Source organism: Ambystoma mexicanum, chromosome 4p (genome assembly GCF_040938575.1).
Source record: "Ambystoma mexicanum isolate Mex_15411 chromosome 4p, UKY_AmexF1_1, whole genome shotgun sequence".
NCBI lineage: Eukaryota > Metazoa > Chordata > Amphibia > Caudata > Ambystomatidae > Ambystoma > Ambystoma mexicanum.
In genome coordinates this window covers 1163522079-1163548791 of record NC_090927.1, presented here as the reverse complement: position 1 = coordinate 1163548791, position 26713 = coordinate 1163522079, and the positions used below count along the sequence as shown (strand labels likewise).

General features: G+C 45.5%; 1 protein-coding gene across 18 annotated transcripts in view; it reads left to right on the top strand.

The window, feature by feature from the left end:
- The window catches only part of SYNE1 (spectrin repeat containing nuclear envelope protein 1), a 1651720-nt gene extending 1631555 nt beyond the window's left edge, over positions 1-20165 (top strand). For 17 of the 18 annotated variants that reach the window (XM_069606781.1, XM_069606782.1, XM_069606785.1 and 14 more), the window contains one exon: positions 19163-20165. In XM_069606781.1, the coding sequence (XP_069462882.1) occupies positions 19163-19403 (241 nt within the window). In that variant the 3' untranslated portion in view covers positions 19404-20165. The remainder of the gene's footprint in view (positions 1-19162) is intronic. The other variant, XM_069606794.1, reaches the window with a different exon arrangement.
- Positions 20166-26713: the final 6548 nt, after the last annotated feature.

The window sequence follows — 26713 nt, the reverse complement described above, 5'->3', positions numbered from 1 at the left end:
TTGAGCGCTCGCTGCTGCGATCTGAGCGTAATCTGCAGGTCGCAGGTTCGAATCCCGGCAAGGCCAACTCAGCCTTTCATACTTCAGAGGTTGATAAAAGAGTACAAATTTCGATTGGGTGATATTGTATGTAAATATGTGCTCTGTAAAGCGCTTTGGATTAAGGCGCTATATAAATAACACATCATCATTAGTTTCCGTGCTTCTGAAGGTTCTATGTCATTTCATCGCCTGCCTGTTCATCTCCAGGCTTTTTAACATGCGCATTCCAATGAATGTGCTCATCGTTTTTTATTTTTTTTGTTGGGGGGGGGGTTCCCCCCCACCACACCTCCCACACTTATTTTTTGCTATTGCCTACCCGCCCAAACCCTTATCTGCCCTTTCCCACCCCCCCCTAAAAAAATCGATGAGCACATTCGATGGAATGTTGGAATGTGTATGTTTAAAAGCCTGGGGATGAACAGGCATGCGATGAAAGGACGTTGTACCCCTCTGAATGCCTGGAATTCAGATTGATAGTTGTGGAGACAACCAACAAGTTCAGTATGAAGGATCAGTTGCAGGAGGACCAACTTCTCCAAGATTTACCCAGGTAGTGGTTGGTGGAGTTAGGATGATAGTTAGCCGGGCAGGAGGGGTCAGCAGGCAGCTTTTTTAGGAGACAGTGAACAAGGGAGTGCTTGAGGAATAGAGGGAAAGAGCCAGTGGCGAAGGATTGGTTACAGAGGTCGGCAAGAGCCTGGGCGAAAGAAGAGCAGTTGTCCTTAATCGTTCTAGAGGAGCAGGGGAGCATCTGTTTGGATGAGACCTTTATAGAGCATACAACTTTTGAGACCTCATCGGGTGCTATGGGCAGGAGGGAGGAGAGAGCGAAGGGCGGAGGCAGGGGAGGAGGATAGGGAGTGGATATGGCGGTGGTAGAGTGAGGACAGGATGTTCAGAGTTTTAGATGTGAAATGGGAGGCCAAAGCGGTGCAGAGAGCCTGGGAAGGAAGGAGAAGAGGTGGAGACTGCAGTTTTATTGGCAAGTTCCATGCAGATTATGAAAAGCTCTGCTGTGTTGTTAGTGGCACCAGAGATGCAGACTTAAATGTGGGCCCTCTTCTTGGAGTGGATAGAGAAACAATATTGCCTTTGGAGCAGGGGACAGGCCAATTTGTCAGAGAATGAACCCGAGGACTGCCGTTTCCGTTCAGCAACTCTGCACTTACATTTCAGAGAAGCTAAATCAGATTCATACCACCCGTTGCACTTGGAGGGAGGCTTCAGGTGGATCCTCATGACGGGGCAAGATTGTCAAGGGTGTTGGAGATAAAGAGGTGAAGGTCAGCGAGGACATGGAGGGAGAGTCAGAAGCATAGGTGGGAGGGGGGATGACAGCGGAGGTGAAAGCAGTGACTGACGCTCTCTTCATCTGTCAAATGTCGGCGAAGGAGGCTGGCATTGCGGGAGGCAGCTCACTCAGATGTATGAAGGGCCCCAAGTGGGAAGAGAGGAGAGAGTGGTCGGACCAGGAGAGGGTTCTCATGACAGGGTTAGAGATAAGGATGTCACCAGAGATGAAGGCATCCAGAGTGTGGCCTACTGAGTGGGTTGGCCCAGAAAGAAGAATAGTAAGAGAGAGGGAGTCACAGAGGTCACAGAACTGTGAAGTTGCTGAATCAGGGGTGTCGAGGTGGATTTTGAAGTCACAGAGGAGGGGGAGTTTGGAAGTAGAGGTCAAGAGGGAGGAGGTGGGGTCAGGCCATTCAGAGAGGAAGAGAAGGACAGGGCCAGGGGGCCTGCACATGGTAGCGAGGGTGAGTGAGAGAGCAGGAGAAATCCCAAGCCTACAGATGAGGCATTCAACAGAGGTGTAGCATTAAGTAGGTATGATAGAGGCAGGGACCCACTCAGGGAAAATCAGGGCCACTCCATCTCTGGCCCGGTTGGGCCTGGATTTGCAGAGGAGCTTGTAGCTCTCAGGAAAGAGAGTGTCGAGCAGTGACAGAGCTGGCATTGAACCACGTCTCCGTAAGGGTGGGGACGTCCAGGTCAAAGTCTTCATGAAGGAGGCACATGTCAGAGAAGTGTTTGACGTAGAACGAGCATTTAAAGTAGCTAAGTGAAGCTGATTACCACCTTTGAAAGTTTTCTGAAGAGGGGTGCAGGGGCGTGGTACTCCCCATCGGTGGTGATGGTGGAGGTTTTAGAGAGGAGGACAGAGGAGTAGCAGGAGAAGGGAGGACGTTAATGAGAGAGGGGAGGCACTGGTAAAGGAGGAGAAGAGTAGGTTGAGCATGTTGGGCAATGATAGTGCCTTTGGGAATAGACATTGATGATGCACCTAGAGGATGAGAAGTATGCCGAGAGTACTTCCCATTTTGTGCCACCATGAATGGGTGAGGAGGAAACGGGGGAGAGAGTGTAGGCCAAATGGGGAGTCCATAGGTCCGGGGAGGGGACAGAAAAGAGGATGTCAGTAAAAGTCTGCCTGGAAGTGGCATTGACATAGGTGTCTGCAATAGGTAGGCCTGGATTTGAGGCCAGGAGAGCTTTTTAAAACCTTTTTCTTTCAGACTTCGTGAGAGAGGTAGGATTGGTGATAGAGTAGCTGTTAGAATAGATAGGGGAGCTAGAGAGTGCCATGTGAGCGGTGGGGGAGGCAGGGAAGAGTTGGACAGACAGGGGAGCTACACAGTGCACACATAGCTCACCAGGCGGCCCAGCAGATAAGTAGGTACAGATGAGGAGGTGCTTTAAACAAGATATTCACAGGGTAGCAGGATTGAAGTATTATAAGTTCCCAGACTGGGAGAGCACTAAAGTGCAGGTTTAAAGGTACATCTAAATTCAACTTTCCAGGAGAGCACTGCAATGCAGCAGAGGAAAAATATATACAGATGGTACTCGTTACACAGGCTGCAGTAAAAGGGCAGCTTCGTTTTCCAGAAGGTGAGTAGGCCATCTTAACCAGACAGAGTTAGCACATAGGATAAAAACAACTGCAGAGGCATTTAAGTAAAGAACAGTTTTGTGCAGAAGAAAAGTTAGTCAGGTGCAGTGCAGCTTGATGGGCGGGTAGCAGCCTTGAGAGTATGTGGCAAAAGCTGGGAAGATTGTGGCAGAGGTATTAACTTAGAGTGCGGAGGAGGTCAGTCCGGACCTCGAGGCATGCCAAGTGAGGTAGAGGTGCAAAGGAAGGCACGCATTTGGAGCCTAGCAGTGATACACAGCGTGTATTGGTGAAGTGAACGTAAAGTGGGTGAAAAGACCACACACCAACGACGTTTAGTGTGAGTGAGCCAGGTGACCCCATGGTTCTGATAAGGGACAGGAGGCAGCAAGTGCTGCAGCATAGGAGCAGGGAGAAATGGGTGCTTACCTGGTCCTGCGGTTACGATGGCCATTGTTGTCGATCGTGAGATGAAAAGGGGGGCCCTCCAAACACAGAAAGAGCAAGAAGAGCAAGACAAGGGTAGGTAAACTCCCTTTTTCTGTGGCCCATGAGGGGGCCAGCGATCACTTGCCCACTCCGGGGTCTGTTTCAGGAAGTCCACGGGCCAGCAAATCAGGTGGGCCTTGTCAGCGCACTGCCGGAACAGCTGAGTTTAGGTGCTGCGCGGGGTGGCCATGATGTACAGGCCCTTGCAGGTCTGAAAGTGCAGCTGCACAGCATGTGGTTCAGGCGGGCAGGAGATGATGAATCCCGCAAGATGAAATAATGATGCGGTAATGCACCCCCCACCCCGGCGTGCGGCCTGTTGCTATTAGTACCCGGGCTTGTTAGCCTGGAGTACTAATAGTATTTTTTTCGTTTGCGAGACGCGTCACTGTTTCGCAACTGAAAAGAAGAAAGAAGGGCTGCTGCGGATTAGAAAACGTAGTCCATTCTCCGTTTCCGTAGCGGCCATAGTAAACAAAGAAAATGGCCGCCCTGGAACGGGAGAAGAGACTGCAAATTTCCATGGGTGGGCTGACGGGAGAAAGAAAAGGAACTGCGTGGGACGCGGCACATGTTCCTCGTCAGGTAAGTCCTTGGCGATCGGGTAATGCCCCAGCAAGGGGCATGAGCTTGGTTGTTACAAGCTCATTGAGCCTCACTGGGTACTAATCTTCAAAACTGCACCACTTAAAAGACAACTGCTGCTCGAACACCAACCTACCTAGCGATAGAACATGGGGTCTCGGGTGAGAAGCGCTCTTTTAGGAGCCGGACCATTGCGAGGGCATAGCCTAAACTGGCAAGCAAAGAAAAGCAGGAAAAAGGCTATGCCCCAGCTGTCTGGAAGCATCCTGGCCACTATCAGGACATTGGTAACGCTTGCGCATTTGAGGAAGGAACTCAAGTTCTGGCTTTTTAGAGAATAACTGGGTCTCTGGGATATCCCAGGTAGTATATAACATGTAAACCCCCCATCGACTGACCTCTATTACCCCCAAAAGAAGCGTGCAGCTCTCTGTTGCTTCCTAGCTTGGTTCGCAGTATATAAACCAAATACAAAATACACCAGAACTACTAAAATGCCCAATTAGTAGATTGTCTGACTTTAATTGACAACTGCTAGATCGATCTGCCTACGAAGGGAAACTTCATTCCTTGGGTGCTCTGAGCCCCCAAAAAGGGTGAAGAGAGTTTTGTTTTCATATACTAGACCTTTAGCTTTCTTTAGTTCACTGCAGACACCAGCAGAGCCTAAACCCTAGCCACAAAGTAGCTACTGTGTGATTACATGCCCCGTGGATAAACATTGCAGCATGAATAGCTTACTTGTCATGATCATTAACTCTAATGTGACTTGTATATGAGAGACTCTGCGAGTTCATGCTTGGAGATTGAGATATGGAATCTGTTTGAAGAAGTTAACATCACTAGAAGCTTAAAAACAGCTTGCAAATATGTAGACTATGCCCACTTCAAAAACTGCATACTCTGCCTCCGAGGTGATTAGGCACTGTGTGTTCCCATTGTTCCTTCCACAGTCCATTAACTCCCTTGTGCTGGCAGCAGAGGAACCTGCTGAGGTGTAGTTTAATCGAACTTTAATTCAGAATGCTCCACTGCTGGCAAACATACCATATTCTCTTGGTGTTCTTTGAATCAAAGGGTGCTTTAATAAATAACACACAGTCAAGAATCGACTGCATTTCCTTCGTGCTCGGGAACACTTGTTACTAAATAATGTGTACATCCTGTGTTGGGACCCCTTCTGCTGCCATTACGCACAGTTAATCATTGAGGGGAGGGAAGCATATTCTTTCATGAGCCAGCTGCAGAATTAATACTATCAACTTTTGATATAGTGAGTCATGCTGGATTCTTGCCACTTCTAATCCCTGTAACATTTGCCATTACTGATACCCCATTTATTGGTGCTCAAAAGTATCGGCCTGAGAAGGATGAACGGTTGAATCATCCATGCCACAATTTCAACCTGTGGCTGCAAGTGGTACACACATCACTGAGGAGAGCCCTTTCATTACTGAGCTATCTGAGCAGCTGTATTTCACAAATCGTATGACAAGATAAGAATTTGCAACTTCTGCTTTGATAGTTATTCCTGTTGAAATTCTCTGCCTATTTTTAAGGAATTTTGTGCCACGCTTGTGGAGAAGGAGAAGAAGAAAAAGAAGCATCGGAAGCGGTCACACTCAATGAGTGAGTCCTCCCGCCGCCGCTCTTCTTCCACCTCAAAGAAAAAGAGCCAGGTGCCTTTTCCAACCAAGTCCCCCATGCTGGAGGAAAGGGAGAGCTTCTGCTTAAAGATGCTTGACATCTTTGCCAAGGAACCGGCGCCTATGGCGCTGTCAGCCTTGACTGATGCACCAATGGGTCCCATCTCGTCTTCCGCGACTGGCTAAGTACCCTCAGAAGATCACTCCTGCACTGCATGTCTAAGGTCTTGGGCCTGGTCCAGAAAGAGAGCGATGTATCTCGGCGCTGCCAGGCCATGCCCATGGGTGGTGCTGATCGGCATTGTGGACTCTGCAGGAATAAGGCCTACTCCCTACAACGAGGTGGCCAGCCAGGTCACATTTGAGCATGAACCCATGGGTTTAATAGAGGCAACACACTTCCCGTAAGAATTTTATGGTGGAGGTGAGGACGTGCTGATCCTGGCAGACAATCTGAAAGGGGTCATTAGCCTAGACACTTCCCTGAGTTGGACATCTTACCAGCTACCACCCAAGGCCACTTTCCAGCTCCTGGTGGCTAAGGTGGCCGATACACTGGTGCTCTCTCCTCTATCCAGGCTCATAGTTCAATATGAACTCTGTGACATTCCAGAAAATGCCCCAAAGAAGGAAACACTCCTGCCCTTTAATGTGGGAGTGGAAGCCCCGGTACTAGAAGTGTGGGAAAAACCTGCATCTGATTCGGCAGTAGTCTGGGAGCTGGCGTGGAAGCATCATCCTACTCAGTCAGACCCAGCTTTCCTTTCTGCCCATGCTTCACATGAAAGCCTGGTGGTTCAGGCCACGACAGTGAGCCTGAAGACCTCCGCCTTTCTGTCCCTTCCACCGGACAGGGAGTGTAAGAGGTGTGACATGTGGGGCAAGAAGGTGTTTGCGTCAGGCAGTCTAACATTGCAGGCCGTGAACGCCTCTTGTGTCACAGCGAAATTAACTCATCAGTAGCCAATGCAACGGAGTACGTACCTGAGGGAGAGATGATGGATGGGTTTCTGTTCTTGGTCTCGAACAGCAAGGAGGCGGCACGACAGATGCTGCAATCTGGACTGTACACAGCAGACTGTGTGGGCAGGTCCATGGCCCCTCGCACGGTGCTCGGGCGCCATTCTTGGCTACAGACATCAAGTTTTGCTGCCGACGTTCAGGTGAGGCTGTTAAACAAGACTTTCAAGGGACAGAACACTTTTGGAGCTAAAGCTGCCGACGCCCGCCAGAAGGTCCAGTCGTCTAAGGCGACTGCTACATCTTTAGGGCTTTCAATCCAGAAAACGTCCACACAGTCCTCTTCTCGGGGCATGGGATTTCACCCCTTTACCGCCTTTGCCCAGATTGGCCATGGACAACCTGCCCCTGGGAAGGAGCCAGGTGCTTCCTGAGCAGTGAAGGAAGGGGTACCCATCCTTTAAGAGTACTCAAGATTAGTGAGGCAGAGTTTACTAAGTAATTATATTTGAAGTTGAAAGATGTGTTTCTTAGATTTCCTCAATTATAAAGACATTAGCAAGCCTGTGATTAACACAAACGATATGAATAGATGTTTGTGCCTGATGCACAGAGTGTCTGTCTAGTGCTAGGTGGATAATGAATATGCAGACCCAGTAGGCCTTTCTTCTCTTGGTGGAGAGGACAAAAACCATGCAATGTCTTGTACATTTAGATATTTCTTTGCCTCTTTACAAACGGTGGTAATAAGCATTAACTAGTGGTGCTCAGTAGTGTACAGATCCCACATGGGCCAGGGATGGCCCGTGACTTCTTGAGTAACTTTTATGTAGCAGCGTAGATTGGCCACCAATACATCTGTAATGTTGTTGTAGATAATCTTTCCATGCCTGCATCAAGACCCTTCAGAGTTGTTAACGTGTGTCTCACGTCTGTGTTTCTGTCATTGTATAGTACATCTACACAAGCACCTTAATTTCCCTCATGGGTAGTGCACATTTGAATTTGAATAATACATTAATGGATCGTCCCATTAGTAGGTTTCGTAATGTTATGAGGATCTTTGGTGCTTTGCAATGTTAGGTTTAACTGGATTTACCTCCAGGATGTTTCAGTGAAGCACATTGTGCACAATAATTTGCCATGTTGCTAAACGACTTTCGGTGGAACTTACCCCTTTCATGACTAAGTTTGTTAACCTCTCACTTACTCAGGGGTTAGTCCCTAATGCTTTGAAATTATTGGTTGTTTCACCATTATTATAAGAAGTTTGTTTTGACCCCGAGGACTATAATAACTATCGTCCAATTGGCAGGCTCCCTTGGCCAGTTAAAATCCTGGAAAAGGTGGTAACTAAACAATTGCAGGATTATGTAGAGGACCACGGCCTTCTCCGCCCTTTGCAATGAGGCTTTCATCCCTTACATGGGACAGAGACGGCACTGATGGAGGTCTGGGACGAGATTCTGCAGGCAGGCTGCTTTTAATGCTTGACCTGTCTGCCGCGTTTGATATGGTGGAGCACGGCATCCTGCTGGATCATATGCAAAATCTTGTGAATTTGGACCCCTGTGTGCTACAGTGGTTCACATAATTTCTTACTGGTCGTCAACAACGTGCTCAGGTTGGAGGCTTTCTTTCAGATATCCTCCAATAGTGCTGTGGTGTGCCGCAGGGATCGTCACTTTCTGCACTCCTTTTTAATATTTACCTTCGTGCTCTCATGACTATCTTAAAGAAATATCATCTCAGATTTCATTTGTACGCTGATGACACCCAGCTATACATTAGACTCGACAATGTGGAGGAAGCTCTTGCCTTGGTTAGCAGGTGTCTAGAAGAAATTGGAACCTGGATGGAAAATAATTGGCTACTGCTTAATCCCCAAAAAATTGAGGTGATCCCGTTTGGGCCGAAGCATCTCCTTGAAGGAAACAAATGCCTCCCCCTCCTCCCCAGTTTTTGGGCAACAGACTGAAGTATACCACCAAAGTAAAACATCTCGGCTGTATTTGGCAGAGTGACTTGGGATGTAATGCCCGGATTTCGGCCAAAGTCCAATCGGTTTTTTATAACATCCGCCTTTTGCGTCAAGCACTACACTACGTTCCTATTACTGATCGTGCTGTGGTGGTCGGGGCACTAGTCAATTTCAATTTAGATTATTGCAATGGACTTTGGCTGGAGTGCTGGGTAATCAGGTCCATCGCCTTCAAAAAGCACAAAATGCGGGTGTGAGACTGGTCTTTGATGTAGCCAAAAACACCCATATTGCTGGTCTCCGCCGATCACTACATTGGTTGGCAGTGAAAGAGCGGATTACATTTAAAATTGGGGGTCTGGTTTACAAATGTTAGATTGGGCTGGCACCAGTTTATTTGATAAATAAACTGAAGCATTATAGACCAACTCAAGCTCTCAGGTCTGACGACCAACTTCTTCTCGTTGTCCCCCAGACAAACTGTAGCTCAAGAGGAGATTGTTGTTTCTCAGTTGCCGGACCCAGACTTTGGAATAGTCTTCCGCTGAGCCTAAGACATGCAACCTCTCTGAGATTTAGAGCGGTTTTAAAGACCTTCCTATTTAAGTAAGCCTGTTGTTGATGGCTTTTTGTTGAATTTCTGTGTCATTTGTTTCTACCAGGTTTATTGTTTTTAGTTCCTATTATATGGTATCACCTGCACCAGGACACAATTAAGTTTGTTGTGTGCGCGTTACAAATACTTCAAATTCATGTTGCATTCAATTGTCAACTTTACCCTCAGAGAGTTTTCCTTCACTAGATCTAAGAAAATCTATAACCCAATGATAAAGCAATTTATGTTATGTTATGCTAGAGAGCTTTTATATTGTGCAAAATCACTATTGTAATGGTTTCACAGCTCAGAGGTTTGTCTGTGTGCTGGCATATTGTTCCCGTGACGGGGGCCTCTAGACTGTAAGCTTTGGATAAAAAGGTGAAAAGAGGGTAGGTGCCGGGTAAAGAGGTCAAGGGTAATGCTTGTAGACTTCTGGATCCATTCTGATCCCACAGATTAATTGAAGATAGTGCAGAAGTAGTAGTGTGAGTTACGTTGTGTCTGTACTAGTAGAGGCATTTTTCATGAAGGCAGTCTCTGAGTCATAATCTCGTAGAAGAAGTAGTGTGTGGTTGTGTAATGGGCTTGAGAAGTGGTGTAGCACAACATTACAGCTGGAGGCTGATTTGTTTGGGCTTGCTCTTTCCTACCCAAAAGGAAACCCTCGAATACTAATTTGGAGACTGCCCAGCCTAGCTGCAGAGAGTAACCGTGTCAAGAGCAGACCGTGTAAAAGGAGAATTGTCCAGAAACACAAAGGATAATCAGGGATGGAATAGGATTCTTTCCGTTTGGGTGCTGTGAAAGCTTGGCTATTGTATTGGTGAGTCTTACCAGTGAAGATGTGGAAAATCCTGTCCTTTGCATAAATAATATAAAAAGACATAAGGTGAGCTATCGCTGCCTGGCAGAGGTAAGCAAACTATTGCTTGGCAAAACAAGATGATCTATTGTAGCATAGGGCGAGAGTAAACATAGATAAGTGTGCAAGGGAATGTGGTAAATTCATATAACAAAATACAACTGAAACCCGCAGCCCTGTTAGATTGTAGGAGAAAGAGAAGGCATAATCTAGAAAAGCAATACATCAAAAGTAATAACTTCAAGCCAATATGTAGGTGTGTAGCTGACATTTTGCTATACTGCATTTCCATCCGTCATTCTCAGCCAGACCATCTCTGGAAGGTCCTGATTTCACCTTGTTGTGGTTAGGAAAGGCCCTTTTGGGTCTACTTGATCTAAAGCAACAGTGCCAAATGTGAAGACCCCCCCTCCCTGATGCCATACCCGTACTTTATACTGTGTGAACTTGGAAATTACAAATTGATAGAAAATGAGTATTCCTGACAATTAGTCTCTTGTATCCTTGAGGGTCAGCAAATCATGTCCCATTTATATTGTTACATCTCAAGAGCATTTTCCCGTTTTTAATATGGCCCGATAGTGAATTCCAGGACTATGAGACTTATGCTCAGATACTGCAAAGAAGGTAATCAGCCGGCTCGTACTGGCCTAGAGGGCAATGTCCGATCCAAAAATACAAAATGCTATTTTGGTCAAAGTGGGTCACTTTTATGGTGCACTTGGGCCAGTTTGATACGTTACTTCATCATGTGACTAGTAGTTTTGACTAGTGTTAATGAATTAATCTTTAAAATTCTAAATTTGCATCATATTTGATCAAAGACCTCTCCCTTGGGTACTACTCAGTATGTCACAAAAGGAATGAATTGCCATTTGAAACTGTGGGACGCTTTTTCATTGGTGCCCATTGGAGACCTTTTTCTTTGCAGGCTATTTGATGCCCCAGTCCAACAGTGATAGTCAGGCTTGGAAAGGGCTTAAGTTGGACACATCGAAATGCTTCAACATATGATATGAAAAGTCTGATATCAAAGCTACATGTATCTAATAAATTCCAAGTTGTCTATATGTGTGTTTTGATATCAGTATTCAGACTGTAATGCAGATCATAAAAAAGAAAAATCGTGAACTGAGTTATTAATTAAGCCTTTGCAATCTACGTTTCAGGGGGAAAAAATTCAAGTTTGAAACTACTAGCCAGCCATAAAATACTAACTCGCCACCTCAATTCTATACATACACAGAGCACACCATTCCTTACCCGCCAAGAGTGAAATATTACTAGCCAGTGACCAGTGCACATTTTGTTCCATGCACCTTTTGTAGACCTGATGCCAAGTTTAGTTTGACTTTATCCAGTGTCCTAATGGAGATGTTCTGGGAGAGATTTCATTATGGCCAGTAATTCCTATCAGAAATTCTGCATCCATGCCTGGCGTGTTGTTGGTTAGTGACCAATTCACATCCTCATGTCGACCAAGATTGGCCAAGTATACTTTAATTGTATGTTACATTTTATTCTGATGTTATAGGAACTTTTTAGAGTATAGCTCATACCCAGGGTGGGAAAAGCAAACATCTTTCCTTAACCAATGCAATACTATTTCCTCTCTTTGTGAATCAGGAGTGCCTTATGCCAAAACTTAATCAGCTACATCAACCGATGAATAGCGCGTTCTTCTTGACCTTTCTGCAGCCTAGAAAACTTGGTACAGCCATTTTTATTTTTGTCAATCGTACTTCATTGATTTTATAACAGCAATGACCATATAATAATGGGCGACATGCACATACTATGGGAATTGCAGCCTTCCTCATCCCGTCACCTTAAAGATTTCTAATATTATATTCCTAGACATTGTTAACCTCTACTGTACCCCTTATGGGTCAAATCGGCCTCATATCAAACCTGCCCGTCTGCTAAACTTCAAGAATACCTGACCCACACCCCTCCCCCAAGCAGCCTACACAGGAGTTACTAAACGGGTCCTTCCGAACCTGTTTCCACCGACTGGTTCCTAGCACTTGGCTACATCATTCTTATCCTTCACTCTCCCTGAACTCCGGTCTTCCTTGTCCATGTACTTCGTCACAAAGGGAAGCCACTCCAATTCAGTATTGCGCAGCAATTCCCTAAGTAAGCGAGTCCTTTTTTCCATTTCGAACAATTCATAAGCAATCCGCATCCAGTCCATTTTTGTGGGCAGTTTCTCATCCTTCAACTTGCACACCAACGTTGCCCTCTATGCCAGCAATACATTATGAGTCATATGATCTTAAGGTTCCATCAACCCTTCAACACCCTCCAACACAAAGGGAACCAACCGTGGGTCTGGTGCTCTCATTATGTGATTCAGATCCCTAACCAAGGACAGAACTTAATTCCAGTACGTCTCCACCCTCCCACTGGCCTATCAAATGTGCCAGTAAGTACCTTCTTGTCCACAACCTCTCCAGCAAAGAGGGCTCCACCTGAGTACATGCGGGATAATTTAGCCAGAGTATATTGGCAGTGGTGTAGAAGTTTAAATACATGTAGTTGATATTGGGCAGACATGAACGTCTTGAGACTCCTCTGCACTTTTTTTACCCATAGTCCTTCATCGTGTCCTGCTCTAAATCAGCCTGCTATTGCATTAGGGCTCTCAGTGGTTCGAGAGGGATTGCCATCACCAGTAATGTATACAACTTACAGAGTCTCCCTTTGTCACTTCAATTCAAAGGGCGTCAAATCACTCTTCAAATTCTCCCCACACTTACTAGCTTGTATTACCTCCTTAAGTTGCAGATATAGAAAAACTGATAATGGACCAATGTTCAGCAACTCTTGTGAGTGAGAGATTGAAAGAAATTCTCCCCCTACCCACACTTGTCCCGTCTTCCCAGGTCTGCCCTCATACCAGCCCTGAAACCAAATGGGGTCAACAATGCTGTCTGTAATAGGCGGGGTCCAGACACAACTCAGTGGGGATGGCTATGTCAAAAACAGGCTCGTAGCCACCCTTTGCCTCCATAAATCCCATAGCACTGCCAACACTGGGTGTTCTCTAATCCTCCGGGATAATTTATGCCTTGCGACCCACAACCAGTCTGCCACTGTAACTGTGTATACTACTGCATTTTCTAGCTCAACTCATTGTTTTTGTGATGATTGGTCTAAATGATAAATAATAACCCACAGCTGTGCTGCTCTGTAATGAGAATCCAGGTCAGGAAAGTTTACCCCCCCCCCATCCCCTTTACCCGCGGGTAGAACTAGAATTGCAAAATGAATCCTGTTTCTGGCTTTCCCTCACAGGAATCCCAATGCATCCCTTTTATATTGCTTGGCAAATTACTTGGCACAACCACTGGCAGCATCTGAAATGGGTAGAGAAGTCTTGGAAGTATGTTCATTTTGATGGTATTCAGATGCACAAACCACAAGGGTGTCCTCTTCACCCAAGCACTGTCTTTTTTTATTCATAACCCACAATTTACCATGGTTCTATGGAAAGATCTCATCAACATTTCTTGTCCCGTTAATTCCAAAATAACTGAAAGCCCGCTCTACCCCCACAAAGTCTGTCATATCAAGATACACCTCTGTGTCCGATGAGAGCTTCCGCATAGGGAGCAAGGTAGATTTAGACATACTTATTTTGAATGCTGAATGTTTGCCATATTCTTCACTATCTTATGTGGGGTACAGACTGCAGTAGATGCTTTGTGTACAAAAACATGTTGTCCGCTAATAAGGCCGTCTTATATTCTTTCCCCTGGACTCTAAACCCTTGAAACAAGGCATTCCCTCGGAGCCTGGCTGCCAGCGGCTCCATAACTAGCTCATAAATGAGAGGAGAATGCAGGCAGCCCTGTCTAGTTCCTCTTTCTAAGGGTATTTTGTCAGAAGTGACTCCATTAACAGCTATCCTCGCCATAGGGGTTGATTATAACCCTGTCACCCAAGAGATCCAACGTGGCCCAAATCCAAACCTCTACAGTGTAGTCTTGAGGGAGGACCAGCCGACCCTATTCAATGCTATCTCGGCGTCAAACGCCAATAGTACTGATTCCACTCAAGCTGCTTCTGGGAGTGCAAGAAGATTGAGGGTCTTTCTCAGATTGTCTGTTCCTTGTATATCCTGAACAAAGCCCGCTTGATTTCCATGGATCAACTCCATGATGCACTCCTCCAATCTAGATGCTAAAACTTGGGTAAGGATTTTCGCATCCTCATTCAACAAACAGATCAGCCTGTAGGAGGAACATAGCATCCCGTCCTTCACCTCTTTCAGAATAATGGATATAACTGCTTTCAATAAAGATGACGACGGATCAATACCCACTTGCATCCTGTTGTATAGTTTAACAAGGAATGGTGCCAAGACTCCACTGTATGTCTTATAAAAGCATGCCGAAAATCCATCCTCCGCTGGTGCTTTCCATACTTTGCGGCCCCGGATCGCGCCCTGAACCTCCTCCAGAGTTACTTCCCGTTCTAACGTTCAGACCTGCTCCTCTTTTAGCCTTAGAAGCGCCATTCCCTCTGGGTAATCCTTCACATCCAGTGGATCTGACCTTGTCTCCCTACCATAATGTGTTCAGTGGTATTGTGCATAACACTCTGCCACCTCCTCAGGCCTACTCCATTCATTGTCCGTCCCTTCCTCGAGTTTGCACACTTTCCTGTGTGGTCTATTTGCGAGCATTGATCCAGCCCTGTCACCTTTTTCATAATAATGGTTGTTCTCCCTTAACGCTGCCCTTGCTGCACCAATATTTTGCAAGAGCTCAATTTTATCACCTGTGTCCTTCCTATACCTCTCTTCAAGGGCTTTGACCTTTCCTCAGAATTGAATCCCCAGTGCTTCCCCCACTTTCCTCTTCCTAGAACTCTCAGTTGTGAGGAGTCCCTAATCGGGAATTTGGCAGCCTCACAAACCATCTCCAACCTAACCTCACCAATATCATTATTTATAAAGAAGTGCTGCATCTCTTTCCTGAGGCCCTCTCTAAATAGCCCATCATGAAACAGCATGTTGTTACAGCGCCACCTCTATCTATTCCATGTTATAATATCAAACTCTAGTTCGACTTTCACCCTAACGTCGGACCATGTTATCAGCACTATGTCCACTCCCTCAAAAGGTGCTCCTTACCCTCTTCCACCAAAAGGTAATCTATTCTTCTGTAAGTTTTATGCACTTGAAAAAAGTAAGTATATCCCTTTTCACCCTGATGAAGTTCCCTCCAAGAATCACCCCGGAAACAGTCCTGGTAGGAGTTCCAGAAACGTGAGCCCGCCTGTCCTTCTACCCCATCTCAGTCAAGGTTGAGCACCAACCTATTGAGAATAGGGTCCTGAATGATTTTAGAATCTCCCCCAATTATTGTGGTGCCCATCGCTGTACACGTTGCAACGCCCCTCTAATAAAATCTAGTTGGTTCATATTTGGGGGATATAGGGACACCAAGGTAAGAGTCTGTCCCTGCATTGTCCCCTTAACCCAGTGGTATTCAAACTGTGGGTCGCGACCCCCTAGGGGTCCGCGGGTGCATCCCAGGGGGGCCCTGAGAGCTCAGCATGAAAAAAGATTTTTTTTTTTTTTTTTTTTTTTTTTTTTTTTTAGATTGGAAGAAATGGGCAGGGGTGGCCCACATGGGCGGGCTGAAGCATGAAACTGTCTCAGGCAACAATGAAAAAGTGGCCCACAGTTGTAAATGGATATTCATTCCTTTAGTCACAGACTGGGCACTGCATGTCTGTATGTCCGAGGGGGAGCTCCTGCGCCTCCTCGCACATACGGACAGAGCAGCTGGAGCAGCACCCACACACAGGCCAATGCAGAAGGTACGTTTATGTTCATTGTTTTTATTTAAACATGTGTATGGATGCGTTATGAGTGAGTGTATGGTGATGGATGCTCATGTGAATGATAGTGATTGCTGTATGAATGTGCAGCGCCTTGCATATACACATAATCATGTTCATTGTGTTAGGACCAGTGGGGCCCAGGGGACAGGGATGGTATCTTTTTACCGGACATCTATCATTCAAAACCCTCTGCCTTGTCCACAAGGCTTTCTGGGGCCTGGGTCCAAAATACCTTCAGCTATTCCTCCGCAAATACCTCCCCTCTCGAGCTCTTCACTCCTCTACCTCCAACTCCCTCAGGGTCAGTCGTTTATCAAAGAAACGAGCTGGGGGTAGATCTCCGTCTTCGGCTGGGGCCTCCCTCTGGAACAGCGCCCTGCCACTCTAAAACTTGAGGAGAACCATCTTTCTTCCTGCACTTATCAGACCTACCCTGTCTGCTGCCTTAAACGTAGCACTTGCAAATTGCTGGCTGCACTACCACTGTTTGTTGCCTTTATTATTTATTTATTGTTATTTATCTGTTTCTCCTCTGCTTCGCACTTTCCACTTCTCCCCCCTTCCATGCACTTTTCCCCTCACACTTGCGCGTTCTCAATGTCACTGGACCTAGTAAGATCGCTGTTTTATTCTCCTCTGTTCCCCTCCCTTGCCACGCTCTGAAACACTTGTGTACGAGCGCGATAGAAATAAAATATCAATGCCTGCCCCCTGGACTCCCAGCAACAATTGCAAACTGTTTGGCTATTTACCCATTTTTTGTTAAAAGTATGCTCTACAATGCAACATTTTAACCTATTATTTAAAAAAAAATTCACAGGGGGAAACCCCCCCGAACCTCCCCTTAATGCCCCTCCACTTAAAAAAGATTCACCAGCCGCCACTCGCCCTCAGACTGTGTTGGGAACGGGATGGGGGAACCGAGGGACTATGGTGGGAGCACAATGGGCGGGAACCATGGGATAGTGATGGGAGCAGAGTGGGGAGAGCCCTGGGTGTGTGATGGGGTGGGGAGAGACCAGCGACTGGGTAGGAGTGGGATGAGGGAGCCCAGCGACTTTGATGGGAGCAGGTGACGGCGCGCAATATATACTGTCCATTTGGCATTTCTGGGGGGTCCCGACCTGCCCAAATTTTGCTCAGGGGGGCCCTGGCCAAAAAAGTTTGAAGACCACTGCCTTAACCATAAGAAGTCTCCCCTCCCGATCCACCTTAATGGCCACATCATCTAATTGCCCACTCCCCTCTTCTTCTTTTGCAACAAGGACCAATATGTGTGCCCAATGGCTGTACCCCATCTCATTGGATCCTCTCCTTTCCTAAAGTGTGTTTCCTGGAGAAACAAGAGTGAACCCTTACCCCTCACTCACTAATTCTCTCTTTAACAGTGCCCTCTTAGAGGGCGAGTTTAGCCCCCTCACGTTTAGGGACGCAAACGCCAATGTTGCACTCTCACAGTCACCCATTACCCATCCTGGGATGTGCGTTCCCCTTTCCTTCAGTGACGTTGTGGAAACTCCATCGCATTGCCCCGCCCTACGTTTCCTCCTGAAGACTGCTTACCCACTAGACCTTACAGAACCGCATAAACTAATCCACACATTGAAAAAAACAAGAGTGTTCCCCCAATTTACCCACTTCTCTCTACCTCCAAGGACAGTAGGCCGCCCCAAAAATGCTGTACATTCATCTCCTCGCCAGCACACCTGGAAAGATCACAATAGCTCTGTAAACATACCCCCGTTATCAATAGGAGTATTGTATGTCATGAAACTACCTAATCCCCCTCGTAGATCTCCCCCTCATTACGCACCCCTTCCTGCAGTGTTTTCCAGCTGTATACTAACCAACCGTAGTCCATCACTGGTCATTTTGTCTTCTTGCCCATTGTCTGAAGCACCTTCCGAAAGTACTGGTACCAGTCATTTTCTTTCATGCTCCACTCTCCTCAAAGGCTTTTAAAAAGTTCCCCTCTTTGGCTTTGCTCTGTGAATCCTCCCCAACCGGATGCTCTCCTTGAAGTTCCTCCAAGACCTGCATAGCATACTCAGCATCGGTCACAGAATCCTAAGCTCCGCCCAACTCAGAAGACAGAGAATGGATACCCCTCGACGATACCGGCAGTCTTTCTCAGAAAGCCAGTTGATTAACGGTTTGCACTGTCTCTGCCTGTCGAATTGGAAAGATCCTGGAAAATCCACAGTCCTCTCACGCACGGTGCCTTCCTCCCTTCGTTGGGAGTAGACGGTACATAGCCAACATAGATTAAATCTTTTATCTTTTTACTGCACGCTACATGCTACCTCAGGCTAGAAATAAAACAATCAGAGGAACTGAACGCGTGAATGACCATGGGTACAGTACCCACAGTATAGATAGTATTACAAACTCACACTGTCAACGTCCCTTTTTCGATTTTCTTAAGTAAGTCATGTAATACTCTGCAACAACCACTAGATGTCGGGTCTATGTAAACCATGTGAATTTACACAGATACAAGCATCAGAGAGCTGATTGTAGTCATTAAATGTTTGTCATATAGTTCCTTCCAGCAAATCACAGCTAGTATGTGTTTTTAAAAGGGCCCATAATGTATTTTACCCTTTTGTATGCAGTACAAGGGGTCAATATTTGCCTTGCTATTATATTGAAGATGGTGAGGAAGTGCCTACCGTCCAGTGCTGGCCATATGGCTAGACGCATGTCAACTAAAGAATGGAGAAACCAGTTCAGTGCAAGATCAAACGGGTGCTCATTTTCATGGCATTTTCATACAATCAGTTTTAACTGAGAATGGCACATGCTCGCATTTGTTGCCTTGTTCAGATATACATTTCTCTGACCAAATGTTCCTACCATGTGCACATAGTCTGTGCAGTAATAGAATTGTGTAGTGTATGTTTCTCATACGTTAGTTTTTATGTGTACTTTTGATATTTTTGTGAATTTTCTTCAAAAGGAAACAACCATTAACATTTTAGTTGTGGCAGATCATTAGAAATAGGGCTGAAGTGTTTAGATATTTCCACTATTCACTCTTAATCGTGATTGATAAAACATAAGTTTTATCACTTAGGATTTAAGACTAAGGTACAAAAGATAAACACTTGTAGGATTGTTGATTTAAAACCATAATGGCCTACTATTTCAGTTGTATGCTTACATGACGTCTGAAAGAGCTATGAATAAAATTGAGAAGTTACCTATTTGGCATTGTTGTCTAACATTAGATTTTCTTTCCTAGGTCCAAAGACGCTGGCTCAGATTCCTCCCATTCTGAGGCCTACCTGGGTCAGCAACAGCCTTCGTTCTTCCGCCGTGTACTCAGAGCTGCCTTTCCACTCCAGCTGTTACTGCTGCTGTTGATTGGTCTTGCCTGTCTTGCGCCAATGTCTGAGGAAGATTACAGCTGCACCTTGTCCAATAACTTTGCCCGGTCCTTCCATCCCATGCTCAGATACACGAATGGGCCACCTCCCATATGATGTCGCCGAAGGATAGGAGCCCATCAAAGAGTGGACCCGTGCCAACTGTTAGTTTACCCTATGTGGCAGCTTTGCCTATCAGCTTGAACTAATGTGCCCATATTATTATGCTGGCACTGGCAGCTAATGAGAAGAATCAAGTGTGTGGCTGTACCAACATGTATTAACGCTCTGAGGAAAAAGAGCACTCGAAAGTGCTTGCAAGTGACACTGGAAAGGTTGTGAGACCATGGCAGATTTTCTTGCTACTGTTCAACCTTTGGCATTCCTTTGGATGCACCTGATATTACATCTTTTGCCCGGTACTATGCATAGCCAAGGACACTATATTTGACTAATTGTTATCCTGTCATTCTGACAAGCAGTTGGTCAACCTTTACTGAGTACACTATATCAGTATTTTAAAGAGAGTCTACAACCAGTGCTAAAAATATTTTAGAAGCCTGTAATATAAAATTTTAAAGAGCTTATATGGCGATTATTTTTTTACTTTCCCTCATCCCATTTTACCTTCATGATTTTAATGTTTTTCTGGGCATGAAATCCTGATCTCCGCTTTGAATGCACAAGTTGTAAATTTGGAAGGCACTTTTTTAAGGTCAAGGAACTGCATTGAATAATTAAAATCATGGAAGGCTTTGTGATAAAATATTGAATGTCAATTGAAAAGAGAAAATATTATTTATGTCTGTACAGTTTGCTATGCCAAGTTTTGTTTGTAATGATTTATTTGCATTTATTATAGATTATATGGAAAAAGAATATGTCTGTTTTTTATTTGCATAAATGTGTCTTTGCTGAAAGTATGGCATTTTACATATACTTGACACATGAAAGGTGGGAATTTAGCACCTAGGATCTGGTATTATTTTATTGTTGGTATGTGGAAAAAGGACAATTTAAGCTACATCTAGTCAAAAATATATTTCTGCGACAGATGGGAATGTACCCCCAAGGTGTTCCCAGACCAAATGTAAACAGGAAGAGTAACAAAGGTGTAGAATACATTTAGAGGTAACATCAGCCCTACAGAAAAAGGGGTATTTCAGACACTGGGTATTTCAGACACTTTTAGATCCCTAAAAACAGGCATATAAACCCAAAATTGAAAAGTAGGGAGTAAAACTCCTCCCAACAAAAGATAGGAAATAGACACGTAGGAGCCTCTGCTCCTGCTTTCACCCACACAATGCCATGGATATGTTTGGATCAGTAGTACAAGTTGATACACAGGAAGAAACTCCTATTATTAGTGCCTGATGTGAAGAGGAACACATGCTCTTTTGATGTGCATGTAGAAGTAGGTGGAAAGGAATTTTTATTACAAGACATTTCTTTTTTAGAGTTTAAACATTCATATTTGCTTATATTCCCTCTGGGAATGGAACTTACTTTTTAACTCCCAACTTTCAAAAATAGGATTAAAATACTCCCATTTCAAAATCTTACCTGGAGCACTGGGTAACCATTATAGTATCTAGAATTCTTTTGATTGCATTTCCAAAACCTTCAAGCAAAGCTGTTTTAAATAATGTTCAAGTTGACTAACAAAAAAAAAAAAAGAAAAGAAAAAAGTTCACAAATTAACCAGTACTGAGTGACATGGCTAATAACGATATAGTGGCACTGTTGCTTTTAACATAATTTGCTGGACATATCTCATAACTTAGTCTGAAGTGAATTTGGGCTTGGTATATAAAGGCACCAAACTTGATGCAGATTTCATTAGCATGAATGCACAAGTTGTTTACATTTTAAAAAGGAATTCATTTTCTTGTCCTCATTAATGAATTGAGCATACCATCAGGGTAATTAGCATCTTCTAGAAACACATCCACATTAAAAAAGGACATCCTCTTTAAAATATCCAGCCATTCAACTTGCATTTCTCATGGGAAGGATCAGTACAAAGTGCAAATAATGTATGGTGTTAAATGTGGCTGCCCAATAATTCACTGCAAATGTTGTAATACAGGTCCGTATGTTGCATGCTGTGTCATAGTTCTAAATAGGAAAATGTGGGACTGGTTTGTGCCATCAGAAAGTAGCTATAAATTAATTATTTCCAAGATCTCACTCTATGGTGCATGTCATCTAGTATTGATTATGTCATCAAGATGGCTGCCAACAAAGTACATACATTCTTCTTATCTCAGTTATTAATGGACACATTTTAATTTCTAATGGATTGTATCCTCCCACAGATTCCTGATTTTAGATATATTCCGCTGTAGCAGTACAAATTAGGACTTTTATCTCCACCAGGGGGTGCTGTGCGGCATTGAGAGGCCTTGACAGTCTTTGGCCTCGGGTCTGGACATGATGTCAATACAAATGGCCCACACCACACTGTGGATCCTGTCATTCATTAACAGTGAAGACCATGCAGACGAGGTGGTCGAAATTAACAGCCAGGAGATCTTCATCCAAATCCTACGGTACTACACCCTCAAAGGTGCGCCCCTGCGAAGAAAAGGCTGAATTGACTGAAAGTTTTTCAGAGAAATCCAAGTGAAATATGAGGACGCATAAGAGAATGCATTCCCAAAGTGACTCCCATCATTCATCTCCGTCTTCGAAGAAAAAGAAGAGAAGAAGAAGACATTCGTCATCGGACTCCTCACTAGAATGGTAGGTAAGGCTCACATCCAAATCTGCTGTGGAGGACAAATGAGAACAATTCAGACAGAAGATGCTTGAAGTGTTTGAAAAAGCTGCCCTTCAACCTTTTCGGAGTCAAAGGAAAAATGAGGGTCTGAGCACACATTGTGAAGTAAAGCCGGTCGAGATTCTAGTAAAGTATCATTCAGTGCACAGATAGGCACGAGCACGGAGCCTCTAAAACCTCTCTCAACCCAGGAAGCATCAACAGCAATGCCCGTTTTGACATCTAGTCAGGGGCTTCTTCAAAAGACTCATCAATGTCGTGCATAGAGGTCTCAGTGCTGCGATATGCGCTGAAGTCCAGAATAGATTTTATGTCTTTTTTTTTTAGAAGATTCTCTGCGAGAATGGAGAGGGAACCCCTTTTCTCAGAGGAAGCTATGATGGAAGATTTAGCTCCAGACCTACAGGAGGCAAGAGGCCTTGTCACTTCCCTTAACGTTGATCCTTACCATTGAAATCCCCAATGTGCATCCTAATGCGGCATACAGGTCAGTGATGGGGAAGGTGTCGGAAGCCCTGGGCTGGAGTCCTCCAACTAAACAAGTCTCAGAATTTGATCTCACAGATATAGAACCAGTTTTGCCCTTCCATTCAGCCCTAAAGGACCATCTTAAACACTTATAGAGCTATGGCAGAAGCCCTACTCGGCACCAGCAGTAAGATGGAACCTTACAAAGAAGTACTCGCCGTCTTCTACTGACCCTGATTTTCTCGCAAAACAGCCTAGTCTGAGAGCCTGGTAGTACAGGTTGCCAAATCAGGGGCCAAATCTTCAGCATATCTTTCTTTGCCCCAGATAAAACGATAAAAGGTGGATGCATGGGCATCTCAGGGAGCATGGCTCTTAAGGCATTAAACTTCTCCTGCGCCTTGGTAAAATATACCCACACCTTGTAGTTGGCCATTGAACAGGCTGCAGAGGAGATTCCAGGCAGAGAATTGTAGTAAGGTTTTCTGAATATTGTCACTGACGGAAAGGAAGCAATGTACCAGGCCCTCCATTCTTGCTTAGACACTTCAGACTGCCCAAGCAGAGTGATGGGCACCAGCTCAGTACTGAGAAGCTTCTCCTGTGTAAGGACATCTGGGTTTGTGCCGGATGTGCAAGCCAGGCTGCTAGGTATGCCCTTTGATGGGCATAATGTCTTTATCTTTGGCTCGAAAGTTGATGACAGCCTGAACAAATTACAGTTTTCTAAGGGTGCAGCAAAGTCGTTGAGTGCTGCAGTTTACCAACGACCGGCGCAGCCATCAACATCCTGGAAAACAAAACCTTTTTGTTAATATTGATCATTTAGCCAAAGGGGGAGAGGTCAATCTACCACAAGGCAGATGTTATGCTACGTCAACAACAAACAACGTTACCAAAAAGATCGTTCCCACGGAGTATCTCGCAATCAGGGAATTCGTTCTGGCAGCGTTACAAGTTGCCTTGGAAACTGTTTGGGTCACGTAGATTTCCTAGTCAGCTGACCAAACGTGCCTCGCTTTCACGGAAGTCACGCCCCCTTGTTCTTTAAAAGCGGTCAGTCGCGGGAGCTTCGTTGCTGCTAATTGATCGTTACCGCGTTCCTTTTCGTAGCCTTCCTACGGCTTATTCCATTCGGTTTACCCTCCGAGTATCCTGCTTCATTATTGATCTACCATTACCAGACCTTGGCTTCTGTCTCCTGTTTTGCTTCTTGGATTTGTCCTTCAGTGTATATTGCCTTGGTTTTTGAATCCGCTCGCAGTCTCCTTCCACTGCCAAGCTCCTGTTGAGTTCCCCGCTCAACCTGTTTTTCTGCCAGATTTCCCCAACAAGAACGGATTTCCAGTCTTCAGTTTTCTGCTTACAGCAGGAGCCTTGTTCCCAGCGGAATTTTGTTCTCCTATCAGTTTTTGCCCTGCTAACTAAATTAAGGATTACTTCTACCTCACCTACTTACTTGACTGTGTTACATCTTGTGAAGATGGTGTGTATTTTCCACTAAAGTGCAGTACGAACGCTTTCCAGTTTTGCACCATCCCGGTCCTAGTGCGTCCCTCGTGCCGTTCGGCTTATCCTACCTATACTAACCTTCCCATTTGTTATTTTATCTTTTCGTTGTCATCTCTCATTTGGAACTCTGAACATTCTTCTGAACTGATACGGGACTTCCTCTCAAAGCCTTCCTTTCCACTACCTCAGGTACCTGTGATTCTATTGTATTGAATATTGTATACCCTTCACACCAGGTTGGCGTTCTACTCAAAACAGTTTTTGTATTCTTTGCAGCATGGCTTGGTGGTGCGCTCAATTCCGCTCTTTGTCATTATAGACTGCTCTGCCTTGTTTTACATAATAGCAGAGTGGTACGTCGTGAAAAAGAGCCCCTCTAAGAGGAAGCCTGATTCTTTTGAAATCAGGGGATCTGGGTTTTCTGAAGACTTCCACGGCTCGCCTCACATCTCGATCCAGGTTGGAATCAAGTATTCCTTCCGGTTCGGTGAGTAACAGCAGAGGATATTTCCAAGACCTACAAGAGGTAGGTGAGGAGTGCCTGTTTGGCCTGCAACGCTGCCCGAAGACTGCCGAACTGGTGTGGACTATCCGTTGTTATTCTTTGGACCCTATTTTCTGAGCTTGCCGCCAAAAGGAGTGCCTCGGAGTGCCCACCCACTCCTCCCAGCATTATAAGAACCATGGGCCGCACGCCACTGCTCGCACGCCTGTTTGTCGGTCTGCTATTTTCTTTCTTCACTGTTAGATTGCCCTTCAGGTAGGCACGCTTCTGTTACTATTTGGCACAGAGATTTTCTCACTTACCTCCGCCTGACTGCTCTGTACACAAAGATATCGATATATGTGAGAATGCAGTCCAGCCCATGTATGCATTGTTTGAAGCAACTGGGGGCATGGATGTATGATGATATATTATCCGCGCCCCTAGTCTTCACTCCCGTGAAGAACACGCTGAGAATGGTGCTAGCTCTGCCGCTCTCCCTTTAGCCCCCCCAGTCCTAGCGACTCTCTGCTACTGGAGCAGGGGGAGGGGGGAGGTCGCCCATTCTCATTGAATCGGGGGTTCCACGTCAGTGGGAGGAGGTCATATCGGCTCCTGCTACTCCTCGTAGGGGAGTGGCTGAGTCGGTCTGTGTAAACCCATATCAATCATTCCTTGACACTCCTGCCTTTTCGTCAGGAGAAGTTTTGCTACTTGCTCTGTCCCAGTATCCACTGGGGCAGGCAGATTTGGCAGAGTATCTCCTCCCCTCTGGCCAGGAACAGGATGCTCCCCACGGAGAACAGGGTTACACTAGGGAAGTGACGCTTCTAACACCTATTTTGGATGAATTTAAAGAGCATACCCTATCTTTGAAGGAAATAGTAACTCATTTAGTAAAGTTATCTGCAGCAGTGAATCATTTGGAGGCTAATGGTTTACCGCCTGTGGGTTCGCAATCTACGGTCTCCATGGATGTAGAGAAGCAGGGTGCGACAGAGAATACAGCCTTGTTGCCTCTTAGCCCTCCTTTGAAATCCCCCGATCTAGGAGAGGCCCCTCTAAGGATTTGGAGAGGGCGAAGGCGGTGTCCCCTATGCCCTTATCTCGTAACCAAAAGAAAAGGAATAAAAAGCATTCCCACAGTCAAAACTCTTGTGTAAGTAAACCTTCCCGCAATAACTGGCATAGGCAGGAAGTTGAGGATTGTTATACTCTTGGGCATGGTTTGGACATAGAACTTGTGGATGACGTGACGATTGATAGGGGTGTGGGAAGCGTAGCGAAAAACACCCTCTCTGAAGAGATGACACACAAACGGTCCTAAAAGAAAAATCACCTTAAACCTCAAAATCTTAAGAAGGCCAATGATTGTGCGTCCGTAGAGACCCAAGACAGTTGCCCGGAGATGAGAGGTGTTTATCATTTATTTGCAAAGAAATGAATTAAACTTCTGATGCTTGTTAATGTGCTTAGAATCACATGCTGTGCATATGGTCTGACATCCAGTGGTAACCACGGAGTATTGCATCTTGTCTTTCGGGGGATGTCGGCATAGGCGTGTCTGAAACACTATCCCTATCGTGACGTGTGCAATACCCAAAATCCCTCACGCGTCGAGGTCCCTCAGATTGTTTTTTTCTGCCCAGATACTCGTTGCCCTATAGCGGAGCTCTTCATGAGACATTGTTTATCTTACCGAATTGTCGGTTTTATCCCTGTTAAGTCACTTCGTCTATCAAGAACATCTTCGGCAAAGACTACGGGGGAACAGTCTACGGCTGTGGATTCCGGCACCTAAGATCTGGCGTTCGGACCTCCAAGTGGTCGGGCCTTCTGGCCGGCCTACACAGTAGGGAGAGTGGGCTCGGGGTTTGCCATACTGCTATGATGTCTTTCCTCTTTTCCACTTCTTTCCTTTTTGGTCTGGTCACCCTTCCCTTCTGCTATGGAAAGGACTCCATTTAGATTCTGCCCTCTGTGAAGGGTCAGATATCCGTGGAAAGACGAGCACACTTCGTGTACGCTTGTCTCCCCCTAGAGCACTAAAGCGGTGGTCGGCGTATAAACTCCTAACCTAATCCCTTAAGGAGCGCCGGTTGAAGCGGTGGGCCGCGTACGGTATGTCACGCGTGGAGCCTCCCTCCCCTGCCACGACACCAGCCGAGATTGATGGGG